Genomic DNA, 27,249 nt, shown 5'->3' with positions numbered 1-27,249 from the left:
GAAACTATATTAAAACCTAGCACATCATCTAAATAGAATTTTAAAAACCGTAGTTACAGGCTGGGCCGGTGGCTCACGCCTGTAATCCCAGCACTCTGGGAGGCCGAGTAGGGTGGATCATGAGGTCAGGAGTGCGACACCAGCCTGGCCAATATGGTGAAACCGCGTCTCTACTAAAAATACAAAAATTAGCAGGGCATGGTGGCAGGCACCCGTAATACCAGCTACTTGAACCCAGGAGGCAGAGGTTGCAGTGAGCCAAGATTGCGCCACTGCACTCCAGCCTGGGTGACAGAACAAGACTCTGTCTCCAAAAAAAAAAAAGCACTTACAATATGCTTACTTCATTAAACCTTTTTTATAGTCAAAAATTCCTAATGATTAAAGTCAGCCAAGACATTCTGTATTTGAAGCCTACATTACTATTTCTAGGCTACTTACACTTTTGTTCCATTTGTTTCATTTCTTCAGGAGGGATTTTCAGTTTGTCAACATGTTCTCTAACAACACTTGCCCATTTCTGTAAAGAATCCAAAGCAGTCCAAGGCTTTGACATGTCAACAACCAGCATAACTAGAGTATCCTTCAGAGATATGGCATCCAGTGAAAATTTAAGGAGGCCTTTGTGATATAGGTCTCCATCTAAGATCCAAACATTACATCTTGTTTGATCTACAACAGACAAAACAAAGTAACCAAGGCAACAAGATTAAGTCATTTCGTCATCCAACTAACAGTACCACTTGGTATTTTAGTGCATCTCCATAGGAGATGTGCTATTGGCTTTGACAAAGTTCAACAATTTAGGCCATCTACCAATTTATTTAAAGGCCTAAAATGACTTAACTGCCAGTAAAGTTCAACTGTTCAGGCCATCTGCTAATTTATCTAAAGGCCTAAAATGACTTAACTGTAGCATCCTCTACTTCATATTTCTTAATCCAAAACCAGAGGACGCATAACTTATGTTTTTACCATCAGCAGATAGAGATATGCATACTCAAGATATCATATACAAAAATGAGAAGGCAAGTGATCTACAGAAGAAAAAATAGCTGATAGATAAAAAAGCTGAGTAGATAATATTTTTATCAGAAAATTAGAAGGTGAAATGGGAGTCAACAAAACAATCACTATCTGAGGGAAGATGAGCTGAAAAACTGAGATTCTTCAAGTATGGCAGGAAAGAAGTATCTGCACACCAGGATACCTTAAGATGCTTAAAAGTATCATACATGAATCCCAATCCCAAATTAATAAAAGTATGCCTAAACATAGCTATTTCTTGACCAGCATGACATCACACAACTTCTAGTAAAAAATTACACACTAAAAAAAAATCAAAGACTAATGTGAATGGCAGTGCACCTCAGAATGGACTTCAGGAATTTATGTTACAAATGACACTCACCATCCCTGTCTTCATCATGCACATTTAAGTACAAATATTCCAATCCTCTTCCTTTCTTATACTCTTCTATTCCCTGAATTTTTCTTATTAAGCTTGTTTTTCCAGCTCCATCTTCACCTAGATATATAAAAAAAGGATAAATCTTATAAATTATAACACCGATTATTTAAGGATGCTTTCTAGTACCAAGTGAAAAACCCAACTGGAACTAGCTTCAACCAAAAAGGCAATTTGATGAAATATAATGGAGCAGCTACAATATCAAAAATGCAGATTTGGCTGGGCGTGGTGGCTCACGCCTGTAATCCCAGCACTTTGGGAGGCCGAGGCAGGCAGATCACTTGAGGTCAGGAGTTCGAGACCAGCCTGGCCAACACAGTGAAACCCCATCTCTACTAAAAGTAGAAAAATTAGTCAGGCGTGGTGGTGCATGCCTGTAATCCCAGCTGCTCAGGAGGCTGAGGCAGAAGAATCGCTTGGACCTGGGAGGTGGAGGTTGCAGTGAGCCAAGATTGTGCCACTGTACTCCAGGCTGGGTAACAAAGCAAGACTGTCTGAAGAAAAAAAAAAAAAGATAAAAAAGATGCAGACTCCATCACGACCAGGATTCTCTCTCCCAGTCTTGTTAAATCTTGTCCTATCCTACTGCAAATGACTTCCTCTATGGATAATTTTCAGGGGATGAGAAGGTAAAGTGAAACACCTTAGGTTTCAGGAATTTCCACTCTCATGTCATCCCAGTTTAATCTACAAGGAATAAAAGACTCTTACTCTTAGCTTTCAATCTCAAGAACCTCAGGTAAAGACTCTTAATTGGCCCAGTTTGAGTTATATGTCCACCTAAGGGCCAATCAAGGGGGATGGATGGCACATCAATCAGTTCCCTGTACATCAGGACAGGGAACTGTGACCTTTACCAGAACCATGAAGCCATAATAAATAGAGATGGTGAGAAAATGGGGATAACAAGTTGGGCAAGAAAAAGTGTAGGGGGGATGTACAACAGACAAAAATTAAAAATAGACTTAGAAGTATTAATGACAGAAAATCATGTGATTTAAACTTGACACAAGTATTTTTTAAAAAGGTTTAAAACTAGGCTAAGTAGGCCAGACATGGTGGCTCACGCCTGTAATCCTAGCACTTTGGGAGGCCAAGGTGGGTGGATCACGCGGTCAGGAGTTCGAGACCAGCCTGGCCAGCACGGCGAAACCCCGTCTCTACTAAAAATACAAAAAATTAGCCGGGCACAGTGGCGCGCATCTGTAATCCCAGGTACTCGGGAGGCTGAGGCAGGAGAACTGCTTGAATCTGGGAGGTAGAGGTTGCAGTGAGCCAAGATCATGCCACTGCACTCCAGCCTGGGCGACAGAGTGAGGCTCTGTCTCAAAACAAAACAAAACAAAACTAGGCTAGCTGTTCAATGTTTTGGTGAGGGCTTTTTAATATTGTATTTAAATGCTACTTACATGTTACTGTTCATGGACTTATTCGAATCATAGTAATAGTATTTATAGATATAAAACTGGAGTTGCTTGAATCTAAGGACTTATTCCTGAAGATCTATGAGTTCTCTGAGAATTTAAAAATTGTCTTCATTTTCACGTTAAGCTAAAAAAAAAATACGTCTTAAGTCTTTATATCTGAATGCTGCCACAAGATTGCAGTGCCCACCTCTGCAATGGTGTTTATAATCCTACTGGGGCCAAAGTGAAGCCAAGTGATGCAGACAGAACAGAAAAGAGAGTCGACACACAGGCACGCCAAATTCAAAGTATCCCAGAGCAGTCAATTCCATATTCAACTGCCCTGGGCAGACTGGTTCTTTTTATGAAGCATTTTCCAATACTTCATAGCAATAAGTATAACCTTAAATAGGCAATAAAAAATGTGACAGTAAGAAATCCAAAGGAAGTAAATATGTTAAAGAGATATCTGTACTCCCATGTTCACTGCGGCATTATTCACAATAGCTAAGAAATGGTATCAACCTAATTGACCATCAACTCCATCAACAAATGAATAGATAAGGAAAATCTGGTACGTGTATGTGTGTATATGTACATATGTACATAATACTATTGCATTGCGGGTATGTGTATGTATAATATATATGTGTGTATATATGTTACATGTATACATATACACACACATATATATTATACACACACATACTTGCAATGCAATACTATTTAGCCTCAAAGAAGGAAGGAATTCCCATCATATGCAACAATACGAATGAACCTGGAAGGTTCATCATTATGTTAAATCAGGGGTCCCCAACCCGCTGGGCTGTGGACCAGTACCAGTCTATGGCCTGTTAGGAACCAGGCCACACAGCAGGAGGCGAGCCGACAGCATTAACGCTGAGCTCCACCTCCTGTCAGATCAGCAGTGCCGGCATTAGATTCTCATAGGAGCCCAAACCCTAATGTGAACTGTGCACGCCTGGGGATCAAGGCTGCATGCTCCTTAGGAGAATCTCACTAATGCCTGATGATCTGAGGTGAAAGAGTTTCATCCTGAAACGTCCCCACCCAGTCCATGGAAAAACTGTCTTCCATGAAGTCGGTCTCTGGTGCCCAAAAAGACTGGGGACTGCTGTGTTAAATGAAACAAGCCAGGCACCGAAAAGCAAACACTCCATGATCTCACTCATACATGCAACCTTAAAAAGTTGATCTTACAGAAGTTGAGAACACAACAGTAGTTACCAGGGACTGGGGCCACGGTAGGGGAGGGAGTTGGGGAGACAGATGTTGGTCAAAGATTACAGAATTTCAGTTAGACAGGAGGAATACCTTCAAGAGACCTATTGTACAACTTGGTGACTATAGTTATTAACAATATACTGTACTGAAAAATGCCAAGAGATTAGATTTTAAGTGTTCTCACAACAATGACAACTATGTGAGGTAATACATGTTAATTAGCTTGATTTAGCCATTCCATAATGCATATATATATTCCAAAACTTCATGTACTGTAAATATATACAATTTTACCTAATTTAAAAAAAGAATTTGACATTAAATTTGTATTTTTCAGTACTATTTTTACAATGTACCATTAAACTGGCCCATCAAAAAAAGAGATTAGGTTTAAAAACAGTAATATCTATGATGACAATGATTCCCATAATGATCATGTTTAAAATGCTTAAAATGGAAATAATAACCAGTAAAAAATAAAATATAAAAATATTTCTTTCTATTACTAAACCCAACACTGGCATTTAATTTCAACAAAACATCAGTTGTTATATTGATGTTGCTAATTTGAATTTTACCAAGTTCTATAGTTTCTATGGCATTTAATTTATAAGTACTTATAAATCAGTATAGTTTCTATGGCATTCAATTTATAAGTGCATTTAATTTATAATTTTGGGGTTTGGAGTTATTTGGGAACTATAAGCCAAAAAAAAAAGTGTATCTAGTTGCCTCAGCAGACACAAGAATTAGACTTTATATAATAAAAATATTTTAAATCACCATGTGAAGAGATCTATGAATATTTTCTTTTAAAAGGAGCCTGAATCTGTTCTAGAACTAGGAAAAGAATCAAGATTTCTTAAGCTTTTTACTCTTATGACAGGCTACTTTCCTGAAAGAAATCCTCTAAGTTAAAATGATATCAACTTAATTTGGATTATCCCACAAAAACAATGTTTTGCACTGTAAGTAAAAACCTAGTGCCCATCCTTATAACAGAAGCTTATTGAACAACACAATGTTCAATAAGTATTTTGTAAAGCATACACAGATCCATAAAAATAAGCAGTAATTAGTTAAGTAAAACTACATATAATATGACCCAGGATTTATCTTATTTCTTTAATTCCCACTTTAAATGTTAGAAAATGAAAAGACACTAGCTTGATTGAGCCATTCCACAATGTATACACATTTCAAAACATATTGTACACAATATACACAATTTTTGTCAATTTTAAAAAAGTGAAAAGACACCTTCATAAGGGTAAAAATTTCAGATGAGTTTATTTCAACTTATTTCTTAAAATATTAATATTTCAAATTATTTAAATATAAATGCTTCCAAATAAAAAATACGTAGCTGCAGAAAATCTCACTCATAAGCAAAAGTATAGAAATCATATTATCTAGAAATAATCATTGATAATTTGCTTATCTCTGATGGCGATATTATGAGTAATTTTTTCAATAACAAGCTTGTGTCTTCTTTTAGTTTAATCTCTAAAGGTTTAAGTTAGTAGATTCAGAACAAATTTTGAGCCTGAATTCATGACATCAAAAATACTATTGGCCGGGCACAGTGGCTCACGCCTATAATCCCAGCACTTTGGGAGGCCGAGGCGGGTGAATCAACTTAAGTCGGGAGTTAGAGACCAGCCTGACCAACATGGAGAAACCCCGTCTCTACTAAAAATACAAAATTAGCCAGGTGTGGTGGTGCATGACTATAATCCCAGCTACTCAGGAGGCTGAGGCAGGAGAATCGCTTGAACCCGGGAGGCGGAAGTTGCAGTGAGCTGAGATTGCGCTGTTGCAGTGAGCTGAGATTGCGCCATTGCACTCCAGCCTAGGCAACAAGAGCGAAACTCCGTCTCAAAACAAACAAACAAAACTGTCAATCTAACTATATATGCTCACTATTTTAAGTTCTTGCGGCCATCATTAGAGCATGGTTGTTTCCTTTTTCTAAAGACTGAACAGGGTTCTCCTCTACTTACCATGAGATCAGAGTTTATTCCTCTCTGTGAATGTTGTCAATCATTCGTTTCACTGGACGAATTAATAATTTTCTAACTATTAGAACTATCAGAATCACCTGCAGGATTTCTTATAAGGTATCAGAATCACCTGAGAAGTTTGTTAAAACACAGATTACTGGGACCCACCCCCTTAGTTTCTAACCCAGTAGATATTGAGTGGGGCCTAAGAATCTGCATTTCTAACAAGTTTCCAGAGATGCTGATACTGCTGGTACAGAAGCCACACTGAAAACCACTCCGTGGCTGGATGTGGTGGCTCATGCCTGCAAACCCAGCACTTTGGGAGCCGAGGCAGGAGGATCACTTGAGCCCAGGAGTTCAAGACCAGCCTGGGTGATCAAGTGAGATCCCATCTCTATTTATAGTTTTTAAATTTGTAAAAAAAATTTTAACAGCAAATTAAAAAAAAAAAAAAGAAAACCACTGCATTAGACATTTATTAAACTAAGCCAAACACTAAGAATATGAAGATCCTTATACCAAAATTGTTGTCCTCTAAGAGCTCATAAATTGGAAGGGGATAACAAATAGGAAACAGTTTCAAGATATTGTCATTACAACTACACCAGAGATATGCAACAAATCAGGAAGTCAGTCCAGAGGGAAGAGCCTGGTTTTACTTCGAAGTCAGAAGTCTTTGCAGAAAAGGTAACACTTTAGCCAAATCTTGTACAGTTAATGAACCATGGAGAGTTTGTCATTCCAGGAAGTAAGAACACATGAGAAAAGCACCTACAGAGACCCAGAAGCAAAGAAGCGTCCTTCTAGGAAGGACAAATAATTTGAATACATGAAATTTAGGATGTGAAGGGGAAAGGAAGCAAAAGGTGAAAACAAACAGAGGAGGCCAAATCATGAAAGGCATCTTATGCCAGGCTGAGAAGGTCAGACTATTCTGAAGATGAGGAACCACTGGCACAGTTTAGGTACTTTAGAAAGAGTGCTATGGAAAAGTGTGAAAGAATGACTGACAAGAATAAGTTTAGGGGTAAAGAGACTAGACAATAGGCTATTAATGGAGTCCTAGCAAAAAATGAGGTAGTTCTGAACTAAGGTATGGAGGCAGAGACAACTATATTCAAAGGCTGTTTCGGTTGGGAGTTGGCAGAGAGAAGAGGCAGACAGAGAAGTCAGAGAAGACTGCCTGGCTATAACTTCAGAAACACCATCCTCTTTACCAGCTGCCTCTGAAGTGTTTGGTCCTAAGTCTTTTTTGCAGACTGCTCTTCTATCCCTACCCAACATTTGTTACCTAGGGTTCCTTCCTCAGTCCTCTGCTCTTCTCATTCTATATGTAATTCCCAGAGACTGCAAATCCACGACTTCAATTCCACCTAAAATCTGGTGACCCATAGACTTCCTTCAAGGCTCAGCTTCTCCCAAACTACTTACTAGTCATTACTACTGGATGTCCCATGAATACCTCACATTTCAATATGCACAAAGCATTATCATCATCTTGCCACTTCCCCAAAAACACTGACTTACATAATTAATATAAGATTCCAACCTCAAAGCCTTTATATCCACTATTCCCTCTACCTAGAACAAAGTTCCTTCAGATATCTGCATGTTGCCTAACCTCCTTTTTGCCTTCCCTTAAATATTGCCTCCTCAGGTAGGCCTCCCTGACCACCTCATTCATTCATTCCTTCTTACAAACAAGTATTTACTATTCATTCATTCATTCATTTTAAAGACAGGTCTCACTCTGTTATCTTTCTTCATTCATTCATTCATTTTTAAAACAGGGTCTTGCTATGTTGCCCAGGCTGGTCTCAAACTCTTGGCCTCAAGCATTCCTTCCGCTTAGCCTCCAAGCACTGGGATTACAAGCATGAGTCACTGAGACCCCCACCTTTTCTTCCCCCATCTCATTTAGAATTACAACCTCCCAACATTCTTTCTTTTTTTTTTTTTCCACTGAACATACTAAGATATTATGTATTTTACTTAGTCTCCCCCAACCTCAAAAGCAAGCTCCAGAAAAACAGGCATTTCTATTTTGTTCACTGCTGCATCCTTAGTACCTACAAAAGCACATGTGACAAACGTGCCTATTATCTCTGCTCCTTTCACAGCAAAATGTATACTTTTGTTGTTGTTGTTGAGACAGAGTCTCCCTCTTTCGCCAGGCTGGAGTGCAGGGGTGCGATCTTGGCTCACTGCAACCTCCACCTCCCAGGTTCAAGTAATTCTTCTGCCTCAGCCTCCCGAGTAGCTGCGACTACAGGCACAGGCCACCACGCCCAGCTAATTTTTTTATTTTTAGTAGAGACGGGGTTTCACCATGTTGGCCAGGAGCTCTTGACCTCGTGATAAAGTGCTGGGATTACAGGCGTGAGCCACCGCACCCAGCCTAAAATGTATACTTCTAAGCCCCTACAGAGCAGCCACTGACACATCTTGTCTCAAACAACAAAAAGTGCTATCGGCTGGGCATGGACCTCAGCATTTTGGGAGGCCAAGGCAAGAGGATCATTTGAACCCATGAGTTGAAGGCCAGTCTGGTCAAGATAGGGAGATCTTCCATCTACAAAAAAATAGAAAAATGGGCCAGGTGTGGTCGTGCACACCTGTGGTCCCAGCTACTCAGGAGGCTGAGGTGGGAGGACAGCTCAGGCATGGGAGAATCAAGGCTGCAGTAAGCTGTGATCATGCCACTGCACTCCAGCCCGCGAAGCAGAGTGAGACATTATCCCAAAAACAAAAACAAAAAACCCAAACCAAACCATAAAAAAATGCTATCAATTCAGTTGCAGCCAAAAATTGATCCAAGTTTCACAAATCCCTAAATGTAGGATATAAATTTTGTCCCCTTACCTACTTTGAGAGTATTTTAAAACTATATTGTATATTAATGAGTTTGAAATGCAAAGGCCTAAAAAACTAGGACAGAAAAAGGATGAAGTCAACATGTTTCCATACAATAAAAATTAAAGACTAGAATTATGTCCCTTTGCCCATACCTTAGTCAAATGGAGCCACTAGTGGTTCCCACTTCCCTCTCTACAGAAGCAGCAAGCAGCATACAGCAGTGAACACTTACGGAGTGCCTACCTGCAAGAGTATCCTGCCAACTGTAACTAATACAACAACTCTGAGGGGCGTGATTATCACCCATTTGGCAGGTAGGATGCTGAGGCTCAGTTAAGTACCTTATCCAAGTTCACACAGGTAGGAAATGACAAAGCCAGGTCTGAATTCATAGGAATTTAATGCCAAGGCACACTATTCCTAATACTCGACAGTGCTGGTGTCTTTAGAGACCATTAAAGCAAGACTGTTTGGGAGCCGTGGTGGCTCAGGGCTGTTGTACTGGTGCATAAGGAGGCGAGGCTAGGCATTTGAGGCCAGGCTGGGCAACATAGAAACCTCTAATCTATGTAACAACAACAACAAAAAGACTTTATTATTTTTTGTATTATGACTCTCTGAAGAAAAAAGTTTACTTACAAAAATCACTACTATTTTCAGAAGAGAAAGAAAAATGAGTTAATGCATTCTTCTCTGTGGACTTCCTCTGAGTGACAGGTGGATATGTTCCTAGTCTTCTGAATCTAACTTCAAGTACCAGAAATTTGTTTTACTATGCTGCTAATTTTTTCTCTGCTAGAATTTTAAATGATGACAGCTATTCCTCTTAACATTCAGTACTTTGTAGATGTGTTTTAAGTAAATTTTACAACATAAAATTTGAAAAAGGAAAGAGCATATGGTCAAATAAATGTAGTATGTTAAACATAGTAGTTTCAGATTATTTCCCCACCCTGTGATTTCAAAATTTCTCACTTCTTTTAACAAGTTAGAAATGGTCACACTGAGAATAAATAACATTTCATAAACACAGCATTTTGGGGCTACAAGGAACTGTAATAAATCCCCTCTTCTTACAAACGGGGAAACTGAGGCCAAGGCTACAGTCACAAAGATTGGTGGTAGCATAGAATAATCCATGCCTCCCAAGAGAATCCAAGTCAACCTCTGCAAGGGTACAACTCCCTTTAGCTCTTAGGGTAAACAGAATAAGGAAAAAACAAAAACTTATTCCCAAGAATATTCTGACCACCTCACACAGTGCTTTGGCAGGAAGAAGGTTCTTAAAATGTTTCAGGAAGCATTTTATTTATTGAAACAAAATCTTTCTGGGAACAAAATTTCTATCAACCACTCTTCCTCCTCTCTCATTTATCAACTTTAATAACATCTGGTAATTGAAATTCTTGAATTTTTTTTTTTGAGACAGACTCTCACTTTGTCACCCAGGATGGAGTGCAATGGCGCAATCTTGGCTCACTGCAACCTCCGCATCCTGGGTTAAAGCAATTCTCCTGCCTCAGACTCTCGAGTAGCTGGGACTACAGGTGCATGCCACCATGCTCGGCTAGTTTTTGTGGTTTTAGTAAAGACGGGGTTTCACCATGTTAGCCAGGCTAGTCTCGAACTCCTGGCCTCAAGTGATCTGCCCGCCTCAGCCTCCCGGAGTGCTGGAATTATGGCATGAGCCACCTCATCAGACCCTGGTAATTGAAAATTGAATATTCATATTTTATAAACATTTTAAGCCCATTTCTTCCTTTCATACATCTTAAGCTTCAATTCAAAATCCTCTTAAGACCCCTCAGGGGATTATGCAGCTTTCACTTTCTTTACACCTAAATGCAGTCTGACATGATGTGTCTTGATGGCAAATGCAACATCTGAAAACAGATCTATTTCATAAAAGGTCTAAAAAGCTAATGAAAACAAAGATTCTGTAAACAAAATCCCACTTTTTATCTCCTATTTTCCAGGAATCTGATCTGAGGTATCCGCAAAGATGCAGTCTTGTTCTAGGGTTATACACATCTTCCAATCATATTATTTGTTAAACTGTTTTTCTCTTTTTATGTCTTTAGGCACAAAACTTAACATGTGGCCTCCTCCCAGTTCTCTTCTCCTCACTCTATTAACACACCACTTATAAGTGAGCATTCACTAAGTATATACCACCCCCCAATCCATTCCCATCCTGCAGCTGAATGATCTTCCTGAACCAATCTCATTATGCCACTCTCTCAAGACCCTTCATCAGGGTATTCTAGTTAATGATACACTTGCCGAAGTATTTAGAAGAAAGTGTACTGATATCTGCAACTTACACTGAAATGCATTTTTAAAAAATGGGTAATAGAGCAGGACACATGTGATAAAGCAAATGTAATTAATTGTTAATGGTAGAATCTAGGTTGAGATATATGAGTATTAACTGTAAAATCCCTTCAACTTTTCCGTATGTTTGGAATTTTCATAAGATGTGAGAAAAAAACCTGTCAGGGTCTTCCTGCTGTTGTTACAGGTAAAGGGCAAAATGTAAAGGTCAACATTCTTACAAAAGCTCCCTTACCTTTCCTGCCCATCTCTCACCGTGTCCCCCACCAACATGCTAGGCTCTAGACACACAATTTCTTTCAGGAACTTCTAGTCAGAGGCCTCGTTCTCTCCCAACTCTACACCTTCACATACGCCATCACTTCTCTCTGGAATACTCTTCCCTTCCCCTCACCTGGGAGAACGCTATCTTCTTCTGGTCTCTAGGAAGCTTTCTTTGACTCCACATGTTTGTGCTCTCTTTGTGCTCTCAATAGCACACTGCAGACTGAATAGCACACTGTACTGCAGAGGGTCATCTTATACATGTGTTTCTTCCAGCAGTCTGTAAATGTGTCAGGTCTGTCCCCCGCATTCAACGAATACTCTTCAGGCAGGTTCTCCTAACAGTCAGCAAGACATAAACTCTTTGCTTTTAAGGAGATTGCTTGCTTACCAAAGAGAAACCATGTCTTATGTACAGATCTTTCACCAACCTTCATATTCTTTTTGTTGCTTTGTGGGTTGCCTTCTTGTTTCTGTTTTGTTTTGAGACAGGGTCTCATTCTGTCACCCAAGCTGGGGTACAGTGTGCAATTAGGGCTCACTGCAGCCTCAACCTCCTGGGCTCAAGCAATCCCCCCACCTCAGCTTGAGTAATCGGGACTACAGGGGTATGCCACCATGCCTGGCTAATTTTTTAATTTTTTGTAGAGATGGGGTCTCCCTAAGTTAACCAGGCTGGCCTTGAACTCAAGCAATCCTCCCACTTCAGTCTCCTAAAATGTTGTGATTGCAGTCATGAGCCAGGACATCTGGCCCAAACTTTCCTATTTCTTGATTCCAACCACAATCTCTATTTTCATAATCTACTTCATCTGTAACTGCTTGTCCTGGCCATTTACCACAATCTATTAAAATCATTCATTACTCATATATATAAAACTCAAATGTCCACCTCTCATCAATAACAGCTCAATTAATAGTGTAAGCTCATAATACATTCCTCCTTCACTAAACTTAGGAAAACTTTTTCTAGCCATTGGACCAAGGGTTGGTCCTTAGTTGCCTTGCCACAACCAAGCTGGACAGTGTTTGAAGATACTAAAAACTCCATCATGAACCCTCTTCTATTTATTCACCTATACAATTAGAAGGATAAAAAACGTAAAGTTCAGGATGCCTGTCCTTTGACACTGATACGTTTAAAAATCACGCTTGGCTGGGCACGGTGGCTTAGGCCTGTAATCCCACCACTCTGGGAGGCCAAGGCGGGTGGATCACCTGAGGTCAGGAGTTTGAGACCAGCCTGGCCAACATGGCGAAACCCTATCTCTACTAAAAATACAAAAAAAAAATTAGCCAGGCATGGTGGCGGGCACTTTGTAATCCCAGCTACTCGGGAAGCTGAGGCAGGAGAAACACTTGAATCCAGGAGATGGAGGTTGCAGTGAGTCGAGATCGCACCACTGCACTCCAGCCTGTGCAATGAGAGCAAGACTCCGTCTCAAAAAAAGTAAATAAATAAAAATAAAATAAATAAATAAATAAATAGAAGTAAAAAGAAAAATAATGCTTAATGGTAAACAATTTAAAAAATTAAGTCACTAAATTAAAAGTTATTGTTTGGAAAACGCAACACATCTAATAGTTCTAGTAAAATAAAACAAAAAAATTTACTTTATTCTACACAATTAATATACCTTTAAAGTGGCAAGTACAGAAAAGGGGTTTCAAACAGTGCTTGAAATAATCCAGCTACCTATCTTCAGTTCCTTGGCCTTCAGCTGGCAGTGAAACAGACACATCAGCTTTAAGACTGGCAGCCAAATAGTTAACGATCTGTAAACATACAATTACACAAGTAGAAAGTTGCTGTTCAAACAGACTGGATGAAAGCCCTTCCATAAAGAACCCCTTAGGTGATGATGTTAAAATTATTTTCTGAATATTTTATCTAAATTTGCATGTTTATATACTAGGTTTTCTTAAAGAGGGCATATTTAAAAAAACAAATCATTTCATTACAGCCTGAGCAACATGGCAAAACCCCATCTCTACAAAAAAATACAAAAATTAGGCCCCAGCTACTGAGGAGGCTGAGGTGGGACATCACCTGAGCCCAGGAGGCGGAGGCTATAGTGAGCTGTGATTGCACCACTGCTCTCCAGCCTGGGCAACAGAGCAAGACCTGTCTCAACAACAACAAAAATTTCATAAAAGCAATACTATTAATTTTCATGTCTACATGCAGGTGCTAGACAACTTTTTCTGTAAAGGACTAGACAGCAAATATTTTAAGCTTCTCAGGCCACATAGGTCTCTGTCACACATTTTTTGTTTTATTCCCCAACTCTTTAAAAATGTAAAAAAAAAGAAAAGAAAAAGAAAATCTCAAATTCCACACATGGTCACCAAAACAGTACAGGGTGATACTGCTTTACCTCCCTGATAGATCTCTAACTCAACAATAGAATGTAATCTCCATCAACTTTATAATAACAATTAACAGGGGGCCGGGCACGGTGGCTCATGCCTGTAATCCCAGCACTTTGAGAGGCCAAGGCGGGCCGATCACTTGAGGTTGGGAGTTCAAGACCAGCCTGACCAACATGGAGAAATCCCGTCTCTACTAAAAATACAAAATTAGCCGGGTGTGGTGGCACATGCCTGTAATCCCAGCTACTTAGGAAGGCTGAGGCAGGAGAATCCCTTGAACCCAGGAGGCAGAGGCTGCGGTGAGCCAAGATCGCACCATTGCACTCTAGCCTGGGCAACAAGAGCGAAACTCTATCTCAAAAAAAAATAATAATAATAACAATTAACGGATTAGAACTGTGAAGACTTAGAAATGTGATTTCTAACTGCAACACTGTCATTATTGATTGTGTAAACCTGTCAAATAATTCCATTTGTTCCCCAACTTCTAAATGGAGGAGAGTAAGATCAGACCATCTCTACAGTGATGGATTTAAAATGCTTTACTATTATCATCCATTACTACTACTTTTTTTTTTTTTTTTTTTTTTTTTTTTAAAGACAGCGTCTCGCTATGTTGCCCAGGCTAGTCTTGAACTTCTGGGCTCCAGCAATCCTCCTACCTGAATTTCCCGAGTAACTTGCACTACAGGTGTGTGCCACTGTGCCCAGCTTCATCCATTACTTCTTGATCAGTAATAAACTAGAAATAAAACTCATATATATATACATATAGTTTTTGTGTGTGTGTGTGTGAGACAGGGCAACTCTGTTGCCCAGGCTGGAATGCGATGGCAAGATCTCAGCTCACTGCAGCCTCGATCTCCTAGGCTCAAGTGATCCTCCCACCTCAGCCTCCTGAGTAGCTGAGAATACAGGTGCATCCTCCATGCCTGGTTGATTTTTGTATTTTTTTGTAGAGCAAGATTTCACCATGCTGCCCAGGATGGTCTCAAAGTCCTGAGTTCAAGCAATCTGCCCACCCTGGCCTCCCAAAATGCTGAGACTATAGGCGTGTGCCACCATGCCCGGCCCAACTCCTTTGTAACTTGTATCAGCAGTTTAAAAAATATAACAATAAAAACAGGAATTGTGAAAAATGAGTAGTCAAAGCAAAACAATTAAGAACACGTAATACTTTAATGATAATAGCTATCTTGAACACTTCCCAAGTATGCATGCCACTGTTTGACACGGTGCCCAGCATCATGAACATCAGGAGACAGGGAATTCTAATGTGCTATATCCCTTCCTTATCCAACTGAGATATCAACGTCGTAAAGCTGACATTTTTGATTTGGCCTTATACGACATAAATTATCCTATTTTATCTGAAAGCTCTGGTGACAAGAGCCATGAGGAGTCTTCACTGAACTACCTGTGGCGTACATCTTCTGCATGGCCTTCCACAGGTTATCTGAGGACCCAGGTAGGTTGAGGGACTTTTGGTGTGCTCCCCATCTCCTAGAGGGCATCTTCCTCCCTCACATTGGTAGGTAAGAGTAGGGAGAGACTATTAACCAAATGCAGGACACAAAGTGACTGTAAGTAAACATTTATGCACGCCTATTCATGACTACATCCCTCCAACATGTCAAGGGGTACCTATAGAGGAAAAAGACAAACCCTATTTTGAATTCCAGCTGAAGGCCAGGCGTGGTGGCTCACAGCTGTAATCCCAAAACTTATGGAGGCCGAGGCAGGCGGATCAACTGAGGTCAGGAGTTCAAGACCAGCCTGGCCAACAATGTGAAACCCCATCTCTACTAAAAATAAAAAAATTAGCCAAGCGTGGTGGCATGCCTGTAGTCCCAGCTGCTCTGGAGGCTGAGGCAGGAGAATCGCTTGAACCAGAGAGACAGAGGTTGCAGTGAGCCGAGATCGTGCCACTGCACTCCAGCCTGGGCAACAGAGTAAGACTCCGTCTCAAAAAATAAAATGAATTCCAGCTCAGTTGTGTAACCTGGGGCTTAAAAAACCTTTCCTGTAAAACAGTAAACATGCTACATAATACGGCACCTGGCAGAACACCCAACACAAGTAACAGACACAATACATGATAGTTCCCATCCCTGCAGCTGGCCAAAGCCCTACCTTTGGATTGATCATTCAGCAATTCACATTACATTAAAAAAAACAGAACTTATCCTTAATCATTTTCCTTACTCCCACAGGCTGTCTAGATATGAATTAAAAATAACATTTAGTTGGCCAGGCACGGTGGCTCATGCCTGTAATCCCAGCACTTTGGGAGGATGAGGTGGGCAGATCACCTAAGGTTGGGAGTTCAAGACCAGCCTGACCAACATGGAGAAACCCCCGTCTACTAAAAATACAAAATTAGCCAGGCGTGGTGGCTCATGCCTGTAATCCCAGCTACTCGGGAGGCTGAGGCAGGAGAATCGCTTGAACCGGGGAGGTGGAGGTTGCAGTAAGCCAAGATTGCACCATTGCACTCCAGCCTGGGCAACAAGAGCAAAACTCTGTCTCAAAAAAAAAAAAACACCAAAGAAAACATTTAGTTTAATCCAATAAATATCTACCAAGATCAGTAAACGCTAACTACAGTGGTTGATTACAATGGCTATTAATAGTTCCCATGCCCTAGGAGGTCAAAGTCACACTAAAGCAATGGTTCTTAATCAAATATGGTATGTATCCTACAATTAAATCATCTTTACATTAAGATGCAAATTTTTAACCTACTAGATAGCCGAAGATTAAAATGAATAATACTTAGTATTGGCAATGGTGCTAAACAAACAAGTATTCTCACATACTGATGGTAAAAATGTGGCCGGGCGTGGTGGCTCACACCTGTAACCCCAGCACTTTGGGAGGCTGAGGTAGGCGGACGATGAGGTCAGGAGATCGAGACCATCCTGGCTAATATGGCGAAACCCCGTCTCTACTAAAAAATACAAAAAATTAGCCAGGCGTGGTGGCACACGCCGGTAGTCCCAGCTACTCGGGAGGCTGAGGCAGGAGAATTGCTTGAACTCGGGAGGCGGAGGTTGTAGTGAGCCAAGATGGCACCACTGCACTCCAGCCTGGGTGATAGAGCGAGACTTCATCTCAAAAAAAAAAAAAAAGTAAAATAGTAAAATAGTACAACTTTGCTACAAGACTGACAATACTTACGTAGAAAGATTTAAAAGACCTAACAATTCCATTTCTGGGAACTTATCCCAAAGAAAATACTGGGCAAGTGGAAAATGAGGTATAACAATAATAATCTGTCTACCAATCCATTATAATTATGGTATAGTTATAGATACTATTCAGTCAATAAACAAGATAAAGCCGTATCCATTAACATGAAAAGAAAACCCGTGTTACACGAAGTGAACCACGGAACATGACATTAAAAAAAAAATCTAATTGCAAACGAATAATATAAATCATGAGTTTATTTTTAAGAAAAAAATATTCACACAGAGAAAATGAACACGACCTGGTGTGTTAATAGATGCTCGTACCTAGAATCCTAGCACTCTGAGGCCAAGACCAGAGGATCATTTGAGCACAGGAGTTTGAGACCAGGCTGGGCAACACAGTGAGACTCCCATCTCTCGAAAAAAATAATTAGCCAGGTATGGTGTCCTGTAGTCCCAGTTACTCAGGAGGCTGAGGCAGGAAAATCACTTGAGCCCAGGAATGGGAGGCTGCGGTAAGCTATGATTACACTATTGCACTCCAGCCTGGGGAACAGAGCAAGACTTTCTCTCCAAAAAATAAAAAATAAACAAATAAGAAAAAATGAACACTTACCTCTAGGTGGTAGGCTCGTGCGTTATTTTCATGTTCTTTCTTTCCTTCTTTTGGGACACGGTCCCACTCTGTCACCCAGGCTGGAGTGCAGTGGTGTGATCACAGCTCACTACAACCTTGGACTCCCAGGCTCAAATGAACCTTCTGCCTCAGCCTCCCAAGTAGCTGGGACAAAAGACATGTGCCACCACAACAGCTATTTAAAAAAATTTTTTTTGTAGCGGCAGAGTCTTGCTGTATTACCCAGGCTGGTCTCAAGCCATGCCCCCACCTTGGCCTCCCAAAGTGCTGAGATTGCAGGCGGGAGCCACTGAGCATGGCTATTTTCACTTTATCTTCTTACCGTTTTTTTTCTTTCTCTGGCAAGAAACACACATTACTTTCATAATTTAAAATAGTGATTTCCAATTTTGAGAGGAAAGTGTTTTAGACATAATTTCTTTTGGTTCTTTTAATCCCATGATGTATGAAATAATCTCAGTTTACAGGTCAGGAGGTTCTAATTTGTCCACAACTCCACCACTTCAAAGGATAGGGAGGCTGACTCTAAGATCTTGTGGCTTTCGTCAGGACTCCTTCCACCATACCTAAACTGCCTTGGCCCTTTTCTCTGGGTTTTAGGCCCTTTTCACAGGTTGTTCTCCTCCCCACCCTTCTTAGCAAAATTGTACTCAGATACTACCTTTTCCACAAAATATTTTGTGACCTATTTAGCAACTATTTCATACCGACATACTTGATCTTTACTACTTTGAGTCTCTTCCCCACAGGAGTTTATAAGCTCCTAGAGGGCAGGAGCTGAGTCTTAGTCATCCTGTTTACCCCAGATGATTCAGCAAAGCATTTTATACATGACATGTCTCTAATAAATGTTTGGTGAAAAAAAGAATAAAATGGTAATCTGTGGGGTCTTTCTAATAGCCACTGTCCTGATTTACAAATAAAGCAAATAAGGCCCAAAAAGGTTAGTCCATGGTCACTTATTTTTTTTTTTTTTTTGAGATGGATTCTTACTTGGTCACCCAGGCTGGAGTGCAGTGGCACGATCTCGGCTCACTGCAACCTCCATCTCCTGAGTTCAAGCAATTCTCCCTGCCTCCACCTCTCAAGTGGCTGGGATTACAGGCACCCACCACCACACCTGGCTAATTTTTCTGTTTTCAGTAGAAATGGGGTTTCATCACGTTGGCCAGGCTGGTCTCAAACTCATGACTTGAAGTAATCTGCCTGTCTTGGCCTCCCAAAGTGCTGGAATTACAGGCTTGAGCCACCACGCCCGGCCACTTAGACTTGTTAGTGACAGAGTCCCACGCTGAATTTTGGACTTTTCTTTTCCTATTTCAAGACTCCTTTCTGTTTTATATTTTCTAAGTGCTTTTACTGACATTCTCTCTCACACGGATTTCACGCCAGCCTGAATTACTGCTCTACCAGCCTTTATCTGTGATTTGCCAGTTGTTTTCTGCTTTTGACAGCAGCACTAGGGGAAATATTATATGAAGTCCTCTTAACAATTCTTAAACCTGTGCTCAAACTATACCTAACTGGAATAACAATGATACTTTAAGTAAAGACTGTTCATCATTTGTTTAACAGATATTCACTAGGCACCTATTATGTGCCACACACCATATCCCATTAACCAGAAATCTCTATTAACTGGCATTTGTGCTTACTGATAAAACTGACGCCAATAATCACCTAACACAGCCATGCCCTGTGGGTCATACCTATAACCCCAGTGATTCAGGAGACTGAGGTGGGAGGATCACTTTAGCCCAGGAGTTGGGGACCAGCCTGGGCAACATAGTAAATCCCTGTCTCTAGAAAAATATAACAAATTTTTAAAATTAGCCATCGTGGTGGGAATACACGCCTGTATTCCCAGTTACTTAAGAGGCTGAGGCAGGAAGATCTCTTGAGTCCAGGAGTTTGAGACTGCAGTAAGTTATGATCGTGCCAGTGTACTACAGCCTAGGTGACAGGGCAAGACCCGTCTCTAAACAAACAAACAAACAAACAAACACAGAGGTTCACAAACTTCAGGACACAGGCCAAAACTGGCTTGCTGCCTGTTTTTGTAAATAAAGTTTTATTGAAACAAGGCTGTACCCATTCATTTATATATTATCCATGGCTGTTTTGGAACTACAACAGCAGAACTGAGTTGTTGCAGCAGAGACCATATGACTTACAAAGCCTAAACTATTTACAATCTGGCCCTTGACACAAGAGTTTGCTGACCCTATTATAAGATGCCAATAGGCCATCTTACTCTCAAAACACTTTATATTTGGTGTATTTTTAGTAGTAGTAACATATAATAAACATGTAATAAATAATTTCATGCTAATTCTTTGAAAAAATTTAATATCATATATGGTAACAGTCTATTCCTTGCATCATATTCCCATAACCAATCATGGCAAAAAACAGCATAACTCATGGAACCTTGATGATCTTTAATCCCAGCTCCTTACCAAATCAATAGTTTTAGACTGAACATTCTCATTATTTTTATAATCAGTCCTCACATAGAAAACCATACACTCCCTTGCCAGTTACAAGTTACTTCTCTTAACAGATCTCTGAATTCCACTGTGTATATCTTAAGGTTTCCTACAATAGCTCAAGCATAATAGTTTTATTCCTGAAGGGGGGGAAAAAAAGACTTTCACATATACTTATTGATGATGTTCAGCATTTTGTGGGACTTTTTTGGCTGCATATTACTGTGGACTAATACCTTCAGGGAACAATATAGAGACTTTACATTTCTTTCCTGGGTGGAATTAAATGGCCCACATCTATATTAATTAATTAAAACCCAATTTAAATATGCCTTAAAACATTTCTTTTAAAATATTCAATAACTCACAAGATTAAAATAAGAAAATTTATAAAATGTCAGATCAAATAAGGCTTTGGAGATCATTAAATTCAAATAGCCTAATTTACAGATGAGAAAGATGAGGCTTATATGACTTGACAAAGGACCAGCTAGTTTTCATTAATTCACACTGACAGCAAATCAAAAAGTTACACTGAAGTCCTATCTAAAAACCAGGCACTGTGCTCGGGACCAGGATTACATATGTACCTTTGTTGACAATGAATTCAATTAACCTAAATAAGTGATATTGTTTGCACTAAAAGATACACACTCAGAAGAATCAGATAAAATTCCTTAATAACTGCTAAGCATCCTCTTACTTACAAGGAAAGCTCTTTTCCTTTAGGGAGATTCTATAGATTAAGAGTACTAGCTCTGGAAGCCAGGCTGCACAATATTTTTTTTTTTTTTTTTTTTTTTTTTTTTGAGACAGAGTTTCACTCTTGTCATCCAGACTGGAGTGCAATGGCACGATCTTGCTCACTGCAACCTCTGCCTCCCTGGTTCAAGCAAGCCTCCTGCCCCAGCCTCCTAAGTAGCTGGGACTACAGGAGCCCACCACTATGTCTGGCTAATATTTGTATTTTTAGAAGAGACTGGGTTTCACCATATTGGCCAGGCTGGTCTCGAACTCTTGACCTCAGGTGATCCACCCCCTCAGCCTCCTAAAGTGCTGGGATTACAAGCAGGAGCCACAGGGCCGGCCTCAGGCTGCAAAATTTTGAATACTGATTTTGCCTCCTGGCTATGTAACCCTAGGACAATTTACTTAACATTTCTGTTTCTGGCCGGGTTTCTCACCCCTGTAATCCCAATACTTTGGGAGACTGAGGTGAGAGGAGGACTGCTTGAGCCTAGGAGTTCAACACCAGCTTGGGCAACACAGTGAGACCTCATCTCTCCAAAAAGTACAAAAATTGGCTAGGAGTGGTGACATGCACCTGCAGTCCCAGCTACTTAGGAGGCTGAGGCAGGAGGATGGTTTGAGCCCAGGAGGCAGAGGTTGCAGTGAGCCGAGATTACGCCACTATGCTCCAGCCTGGGTGACAGAGTAAGACCCTGCCTCAAAAACAAAACAAAAATTCTGTGTCTGTTTCCTGATCTTTAAGGGGATAGAGTACGTAAATAATCCTTACATGACTAGTACCTGTAACTGCTCTATGTTAGGTATTATTATTATTATTTTCCTTAGGGAGTTTTCTTATCAAAACATGGGAAAGTAATCAATATGGAGAAACTGCCTTTAAAGGCAGCTATTAAAATACAAATATGCCCAGCGCGGTGGCTCACGCCTGTAATCCCAACACTTTGGGAGGCCAAGGCAGGCAGATCACCTCAGGTCGGGAGTTCGAGAACAGCCTGACCAACATGGAGAAACTGTCTCTACTAAAAATACAAAATTAGCCAGGTGTGGTGGCACATGCCTATAATCCCAGCTATGCAGGAGGCTGAGGCAGGAGAATCGCTTGAACCTAGGAGGCGGAGGTTGCAGTGAGCCGAAATCTTGCCATTACACTCCAGCCTGGGCAACAAGAGTGAAACTCCAACTCAAAAACAAACAAAAAAACAAATATAATCAATTGTATTAAAAGTAATTAAATATAAAAGGTAAAAATGAAAATGCAGTTCTTAAAAGAAAAATTTAGAGGTTAGAACCTACTTAAAATACATGCGCAAGAAGTCCTACCTTTATTAAAAACAAATCTTATTGAAATCCATTCTCAAAACCTTTCAAGAAAGAAGAGTTAATATCATAGACTTTCTGGATTTCATTAGAAGTCAGGCCTAGGCAGATTAAATGATTACTTAAATACAAGTGCCATGGCGACAGCCGCATCCCAGAATCCAATAAATATTTGGATTTTCCTTTAAAATAATTACCAGTACTTTTGTTCAAAGACAGGCTTTGAGTAGAAGGAGTTTTGTACCTGGCACTCTCTCCCTTGCAGGAACTTCCATCAAGTTAGAAATCCATGCCAGATTCACAGAACAGGGCCCTTATGTTGTGTGACCTTGGAAAATCCACTTAACAGGTCTCTACAATTCATTACTCCATCTACAAATTGGTGCCCTGATCAGGGAGGAGAGAAGAGGTGAAATGAGATTTGTATGAAAATCCTCTGAGAAAGGCTCTTACACATACACACGTTACCAGTCATGACCCTTTACTCCTATCAGGTAGTAGGAGGAGAGAGCATGTGGCAAGCTAAACTGCAATTTGTGTGTGTTGTGAGGGTAGTACTTAGGTCTATATCATTGTTCCTATTCTAGGTTGTTTTGAAATGTGAAGCCTTGTCATAGGCTCAGATTTGGTTTTTCATTTTATTTATTTATTATTATTATTATCATTATTATTTTGAGACACGGTCTCACTCTGTTGCCCAGGATGGAGTGCAATGGCGCAATCTCAGCTCACTGCAACCTCTGCCTCCAGGGCTCAAGTTGTCCCTCCACCTTAGCCTCCTGAGTAGCTGAGACTACAGGCATGCACCATCATACCCAGCTTTTTTTTTTTTTTTTTTTTTTTTTTTGAGACAGAGTCTCGCTTTGTCACCCAGGCTGGAGTGCAGTGGCACGATCTTGGCTCACTGTAACCTCCGCCTCCCAGGCTCAAGCAATTCTCCTGCCTCAGCCTCCCGAGTAAGTGGGATTACAGGTGTGTACCAGCATGCCCAGCTAATTTTTGTATTTGTAGTAGAGACAGGGTTTCACCGTGTTGGCCAGGCTGGTCTGTAACTCCTAACTTCAGGTGATCCGCCCACCTCGGCCTCCTAAAGTCTGGGATTACAGGCAGGAGCTGCCGTGCCAGGCCAATTTTTTTATTTTTTGTAGAGATGGGGTTTCACCATATTACCCAGGCTGGTCTCCAACTCCTGAGGTCAAACGATCCACCCCTCGGCCTCCCAAAATGCTGGGATTACAGGCGTGGGCCACTGTGCCTGGCCTTAGATTTGTTTTTTTAAATAAGAGACTCCAGAGACCACTTGCATTCATGAAAGATGTATTAGGGCCAAGCATCCTCCTGCCTAGCACCTTCAAACTCATAACAAAGAAAAACCACAATCCCTATTTGATATTTCTTTCCTCCACCAGCACAGAGTGAATGCTGCCATATGTGATGGTGAAATGTCTGTAAGAAATCTTCAGGGGTATTTTAGAAAGTTAACTCTATTTTTGTAACCAGTATACAAATCAGTTATTAGCTCCTTCCAAAGCTGAAAAGGACTCTCTGATGAAAATCCCAATAGCACTGAAAGAAAAATATTAAATTTCAACCTCATATTACCTGATATTAGATGGAACTTTATGAACTATTAAGTTCATAAAAAAGGAAATTTAATCTATTCTTCTATGGTGGAGTGAAGGAGGCTGGGACCTCTAAGAACACTCAGTCCCATGCACAGACCCAGTGTCAAAGGGGGGTTAAAAAAAAAATGGCACAACCTCAGTGCAAATTAGATATACCAAAAAATGAACAAAACTGCCACTTTTGTTTTACCATAAATAGAATCATCTACACAATATCTAATGTGCAGAAATAACTGGAGAAAATGTAAAAATAAGAACAAAACTACTGAATCTTACCTTTACCATGGCAGTGTTTCCAAATATTTAATTAAAACAGAATCGATTTCAATGAGGTCATATGAGCTTAAATCCATTTTAGCTTAGTAATGAGTAGTAATTTGTTTAAATTAGTAAACTAAAAATATATTCTACAATTTTTTTTTGCTTTTGGATCCTAATTTATTTTTGCCCTATTAATATCACTTATGTAAGCACTAATTCAATTTTTTAAAAAGTTCTGATCACAAATATTTTCTAATTCAGTTTAAGATAAATCCATGACAAAGTATCACTTGCAAATATTACCACTATACAAACATTAACTCATTCGATCCCCCCCACAACCCTAGAGGCAAGTATTATTATTTCTATAACAACCATTTTAAAGATGAAGAAACTGAGGTTTATAGATGTCAAGCAACTTGCTTAAGATCTTAGAGCTCATATGTGATAGGGCAGTGACTCAATCCAGGCTAATCTGCAGTAGGTGCTTTCAATCACATTAAAAACAAAGGTAAAAACAATTTTTCAACTAGCTCCATGTAGCTTTAAAGAATATCAATAATCATATATTCTTGCTTGGCAACAGTCTATTAAAAAAGTAATTTTTCTATGTAAACACTCATATTTAACCATGCAGCCTATCAAGTAGTACTTGACTTCTTGTTTCCTGTTTTTAGATGGACATAACCAAAAACAACAACAACAAAAAAAAAAAACCTCTGGTATTGAGCCGATACCAAATACCAAAGTTTTTAAATTTAATCATCGTATAAGCCAAACTTCAGTTATCTCGCATGTAAAGAACTATATAGAGAAATTTCTCCTATAAATGATTCAGGAGCTAAGCCTGCAAAAATGCGAACCTGCGAACTATTCTCCCTCAGTCCTCTATCCCCACCCCCAGAGTCACTAAAGAAACGGAATACACAACTTCCAGAGAGCCGAGGAGATACAGAACAATCAGGAGAACTGACACTGGACCGTTTCTCCTTATTACATCCATTTGGCTAAAAAAACTTAACTAGAAAAGTTGTGTTCTACTGCCCTTTACAAATTTCAGAATTATATGTGACAGTTAAGGTAGCTGCAACACGAGCACATTGTACCAGAGAACGCTGAATCAAGAACATTTATCGCCAGGTCTTAGTTCTAGCTTCTGTCAATTATACAAAGAGTCAGCTATCAAATATTAATGGCATGCCATTTGCGCTGGAGCTCTCGCAAAGAGCCTCCTGCTACCAATTTTTGTGATGAAAGAAAACCTGTCATTTTCTAGATGAACCCCAGGCCACCAGAATCCCTCAGATGAGAAATCGAATTCTGTCCTTCCCAGGGGAGGCTGTCAGGGCCACCCCCATATCCCGGGGAGGAGGAGGAGGAACCTGAGGGAGGGCGGGCCCCCGCAGGTCCTGGATGAAGGGTCTCGTGTTACCCTTCTCTCCCAGCCGTCCGCGACAGGTCGGGAGGCGAGGCGGGGCGGGGCTGGGCCGGCTGTCCGCACAAAGAGAGCCAACGAGCTAACCGGCGGACCAGGTACCCCGGGCCGCTGGGGGCCGGGCGGGGCGGGGCGAGGCAGGGAACACTTACCCAGCAGTAGCACGTTCTTCCCCGCAGGGAGCTTGGAGCGCGAGCGGGTGGAGACCTCGCTGAGGATGCAGGACCTAACGGGAAGCAAGGCGTACGGTGAGGCCGGAGGCCAGAGCCGCAGCGCGGGAGGGACGGACCTGGCCTCGGCGTGCCGGAGATGGGGCTGCCGGGAACGCAGTGGCCGGGCCCGGCGCCGAGCTCCAGCGGGCACGGGATCCCGAGGCGTCCGCGCAAGGCCGGGGGAGCCAGCGGGGGCTGAGGGAGGGGTGGAGTCGTTACCAAAGGTTCTGCCCGTCCTCGTCGTCGCCTGCCGCAGCGCCACCGTTGCCCGACGCTATCTCGTTGCCCAAGGGGCCGCCAGTGTAAGTCGAGGATAATCCCGGCGGAGAAGAACCGAAAGAGCCGACTCGCCCCACGGCCGCCATCTTGGTCGGGAATCACACCACTCCCCGCAAGACTAAATGTGCGAGGCGGCTGAGGCGGCGGCGGTGGAGGCGGCGGGAACCCGGATATGGGGCGTTCAGCGCACGGGAGCGGGGCGGAGCCTGCGGGGGCGGGGCCCCGGGCCGGGCCGGGCCGGGACTGATGGAGCGAGCGAGGACGGACTGCGCGTGCGTGGCTGCCTGGCCGGCGCGGAGGGGCTGAGCTTACGCGGGCGGCGGGGTGGGCCGCTATGTTGCAGCTGAAGTCCAGTGATCTGACAGTATCGAAGCGCTTTTCTTCCGCTCATCCGCGGCCCTGGGCTGCGGCAGGGGGGTTGGGTGTGTCAGGTGAAAAGTGCTCCCTCCCACCCTTCAGACAGGTCCCCAGACCCTGCGGCCTGCGCGGAATTCCTGCATTGTCATTGCCGGCCCACCCACTGTTCAGGCTGAGAGCGGTCCCCCGCCCAAACCGGCGCTTCGCCGGCGCCAAGATAGAAATGGGTCGCCTGGCTGGTAAAGAGGCTGCCCTGCAACCCTGGGCTGGAGTATTGCTGTGGTCCTGGATTTCTGGACTTTACTTGCGTTCTCAAGTGGCGAAGTGTTCCTCAACCTGGACCCACATCAGAAGCAGGTTCTCCGAGCCCCTAAGCAGCGGCGTGACAAAGTAATTGTTTACCCTGGAAATAGACTGTTATTTTTAAAAAATTATTGTCAGGGCTTGCTTTAATGTTCTTGATGTTTTTGTATGAGATCCTCCATGTGAGATTTGAAAAGATCCACTATGCGGGTCATCTAACCGGTCACTAGACATTGATTCCACACGTACTACTTCGAGCACAGTTCACACTGGGAATACATGGATGGACTTATACTAGCCCTAAAATAACTCCTTTTCAATTAGAACTTTACTAGGTAAATGTATTTGAATGTCTGAACTCCATATTTAGAAGGAGTCAATGGTTTTAAGGCTCTGTCCTAGTACACCTGTAAGAGCATTTGCTTAAAATTGCCT

General features: G+C 41.4%; 1 protein-coding gene across 1 annotated transcript in view; it reads right to left on the bottom strand.

Annotated features, from left to right (window-relative positions):
• The window catches only part of DYNC1LI1 (dynein cytoplasmic 1 light intermediate chain 1), a 44,977-nt gene extending 18,302 nt beyond the window's left edge, over positions 1-26,675 (bottom strand). Inside the window, exons 1-4 of the mRNA XM_002813961.6 lie at positions 26,095-26,675; positions 25,816-25,889; positions 1,412-1,528; positions 442-672 (exon numbers count right to left, since the gene is read on the bottom strand). Of these exons, the coding sequence (XP_002814007.1) occupies positions 442-672; positions 1,412-1,528; positions 25,816-25,889; positions 26,095-26,240 (568 nt within the window). The 5' untranslated portion in view covers positions 26,241-26,675. The remainder of the gene's footprint in view (positions 1-441; positions 673-1,411; positions 1,529-25,815; positions 25,890-26,094) is intronic.
• Positions 26,676-27,249: the final 574 nt, after the last annotated feature.

The sequence above is a fragment of the Pongo abelii genome, chromosome 2 (assembly GCF_028885655.2).
Source record: "Pongo abelii isolate AG06213 chromosome 2, NHGRI_mPonAbe1-v2.0_pri, whole genome shotgun sequence".
Classification (NCBI taxonomy): domain Eukaryota; kingdom Metazoa; phylum Chordata; class Mammalia; order Primates; family Hominidae; genus Pongo; species Pongo abelii.
This window is presented reverse-complemented; position numbering and strand designations above follow the sequence as displayed.